The sequence below is a fragment of the Amphiura filiformis genome, chromosome 13 (assembly GCF_039555335.1).
Source record: "Amphiura filiformis chromosome 13, Afil_fr2py, whole genome shotgun sequence".
NCBI lineage: Eukaryota > Metazoa > Echinodermata > Ophiuroidea > Amphilepidida > Amphiuridae > Amphiura > Amphiura filiformis.
The window spans coordinates 36,805,109-36,808,623 of record NC_092640.1 but is presented as its reverse complement, the minus strand read 5'-3'; the positions used below and the strand labels follow the sequence as shown (position 1 = coordinate 36,808,623).

The window sequence follows — 3,515 nt, the reverse complement described above, 5'->3', positions numbered from 1 at the left end:
ATGATGCTTGTTACTGGTCAGAGACCGTCGAACCGTGACGTGAGTCACGTGACATGCTCTGACGCAGTAAAGACTTGTAAGCTCCGGAGAGTCTGTGGCGGCCCTGGTCTTTGTTCAAATCACTTTTGCTGGTCCTGATGTGAATGGATTCCTTAACGCCCCTCCGGAACCAATCCGTTTCTCTGTCAAGTATTTTGACGTCTTTCCACTCAATGCTGTGATCTGCCTTTTGATGGTCACCAACTGGAGATGTAGTAGTACTGGGTCTGCGATGTTCTGCGATCCTGGTGTTAAGCGGTCTGGCAGATTCACCAACATAAGCCGAGTCGCAGTCATTGCAGCTGACCTGGTAAACTGTACCGCAACATTTACCAGGGTATCTTGTCCTTTGGCGCAACAAGTGCCGAGCGAAGTGTGTTGGCAGGTTTAAAGTGTACAGACACACCGCGCTTACTGAAAATTCTCCGGAGAGCTTCCGACGCACCACGAACATATGGGACAACAATGCTCCCTACATGGGGTTTGTCTCTGATGACATGCTGTCTATCTGGAGCTGTGGCAGGTTGGGCGACGTTATAAACACCAATCTCCATAACCACACATTCTGAGGGATTTCTTAATGTTGTTCTTCTCATTGATCTTGTCGGCTTCCTCCGTAATACAGGTATCGGCTCTGTGCAAACAACAGACAGTTTGTGTTGGAGTGGGTGATGCGACTCAAAGGACAAGTTGGTATGAGTTGGTTTCTGGTAAACTGTCACTTTGATGGACCCATCTGGCTTGCGGTGTAGCAGAGTGTCTAACATCGGAAGTTTGCCATCTTCTTCCCTCTCAATGGTGAATTTGATCGCCGGGTTGACACTATTCAGATGAGGTGTGAAGGTGTCGATGTCGTCTGTCTTCAATACCACCATGGTATCATCAACATATCTTCCCCAGTAAGAGGGCTTGACGGGTGAAGTGTTGATCGCCTCTTCTTCAAATGCTTCCATGAAGATGTTGGCAACCAGCGGGCTACATGGAGAGCCCATCGCATCACCCTCAATTTGTTGGTAAACTTGGTCTTGGAAGGTGAAGTAGGTGGTGGTCAACACAAAAGGAAGTAATTCCACAATCTGGGAAGGATTAAGATTAGTTCTTTCATGAAGGGTAGTATCGTTCTCAAGTCTAGGTTGGATTATGTCCAAAGCCTCCTCAACAGGAACACTGGTGAAGAGCGCTGTTACATCATACGAAACCATTTCCTCATCATCGCCGAGTTTGAGGACCCCTATTTTGTTGACAAAATCCAATGTGTTCTTGATATGGTAAGGAGTATTCCCAACAATCGATGAAATGATCTTGGCACAAAATTTGGCAGTGTCGTATGTGATGGAACCAATACTGGAGATGATAGGTCTGAGAGGTATGGTAGCTTTGTGGATTTTGGGCAGCCCATAATACCTGGCGGTGGTTTCTGAGGTCGGGTTCGTTCAACAACTTGCATGCCGACTCGGTACAGGTGACGAATTCGGCAACCGGGATGTCTTTCGGTGCTACGGCGAAGTTTAAGCCTCTTGAAAGTACATTTCTCTCATCCTCACTTAGGGCTCTGTCAGAGATGTTTATCACCCATTTTTCCTTTCTTTTAATCTCCTCTTCCTTTTCTTCTGCGCTGATGATAACATTTTCTTTGTTGGTTTTTTCCTTCAGACGATCGTACTTTCCGATATGTCTTTGTTTACTTCTTTCATGTTCAGAGAGCTGTGCATGCTGGGTAAAAGATGTTACTTCCTGGTACACATTCGCGGGTAATTCTAAGCTCAGTTTTTCTCTCAAATCGGCGATTTTTCTCTCTAAAGATGAGATGGTAAAGTTAGTCTGGCGAATCCTTTCGTTGAATATTTAATCTAAACTTCAAATTACGTTTGATCAAAGGACTTCATCCAAAAATACCGACAAAATATATTTACTGTCATAAATAATAAGCAACTTACTCTATAATCGGCATATAAAAGGTCGTCCAGTAAGAAAATCCGAACCCTCTGCAGCGATGTCAAGCATTAAAGCCGCTTAACCTGATCGCGTCAAGTCCAAGAGAATAAATTTGACTGTTGTTTTTTACAAATATGATTTTCCGTGATACTGATCAAACACGACGCCCAGACAAACGTTTTTTTATGATAAAGATGGTGTATTTGAATACCAATGTCTGCTATATTGCCAGGACGTGTTGACTGAGCTCGATACATGCCTACTGTTAAAGAAAACGTGCTACTATTATAGCCACTTTGTACTTGCAAATAAAACCTGTTACGCGCACCTGTATGTGAACCTATCAAGCGAAATGAGGAAAATGTCGTCGAAGTTGTTTTCAAGTTATGGGCTGATTCACCGTTTAAATTCTTTTGTTCTTTATTGTTTTAAAATCCGATGTCTTCAACTATACTTTACTTTGAATATGTCACATCTTAATGGTATTAACATAAAATAAAAGTCGATTGAAGTTCTGTATCGTGATGTAAAAAGTACATTTTTCACGATATTGTCCTAATTTGTCCTTTTACCCTTATCGCGTCATATGATACTTCTTATGCAGAGGAAATATACAGGGAAAACTTACTGCACAGGATTTAATATAAACACGTGATTCAGTTGTGGACCCGGAGGAATGCCCCTATTTCATGCGTGTTTAGTATCTTAGATGAATAAATGCCTAGAGCCATTTCTAAGTTTACTATTAAAAAAGCAGGAAAAGAATATCTTTCCATCAACCTTTCCGCGGTTGACTGCTCATATGTGTGCGGCCAGAGGATGATTTAAGGAAGCCCCATCATGCACTGCAAACGTGTTATCACTAGAGTTTCAACTGCCACTTTACTTTTCAAATCCGATTGAATTTTGTGCAAAAGATGTTGTTTAAGAATTGTGCGTGTGTGTCATTATTACTTGGTCGATTTCAGAACAAAAGTGATGTATGCATAAAGGATAATTCACACCATCAGTAGGTAACATAAAATGTGAAATCGAATGCGTTTTTATTGTAAATATATCAGTCCAAATTCAAATTTAACCATGCCCGTCAATGCAATGTGCGAGCAGTGGTGTCATGTTCACTCACACAGCTGTGCTAACCGCAAGTCAACACAGTGGCGTGGAGGGAAGTGCTTAAATGATCCTCTGGTGTGCGGCCTAGAAATTAGTGACTTTTTCGGGGTTTTTTCTCGCTCTCATCTAATTTATAAGTATCCGATTCTACTTATTATTTACGTTGAATCGTAACAATGCACTCACCTTATTTGTTGCACCAAAAAGTTCTCACAATTACAAATTCTGAAATTTTGGAAGCTGAAGCCGTTCTCTCAAGAAGTCAACACCAATTATTTATAAGTAATTTATCATTAGTGTTGTTGATTGTTTTGAATTTGGTCGGCAAGGATATTTCTTTCGAGCTGCCAAATAAGCTTTGTTCAAATGAAATCGGTGGTCTACAAGCGAAGATGATATTGGCTATTTGCGCCCTCTTTTTCTCCTAT

The 3,515-nt window shown here is 41.5% G+C and overlaps 1 protein-coding gene across 1 annotated transcript; it reads right to left on the bottom strand.

Annotated features, from left to right (window-relative positions):
• Positions 1-368: 368 nt before the first annotated feature.
• Positions 369-1,241, bottom strand: LOC140167626 (uncharacterized). The gene has a single exon (XM_072190924.1). It carries the CDS (start codon positions 1,239-1,241, stop codon positions 369-371), a length of 873 nt encoding a protein of 290 aa, XP_072047025.1.
• Between the last annotated feature and the right edge of the window lie 2,274 nt (positions 1,242-3,515).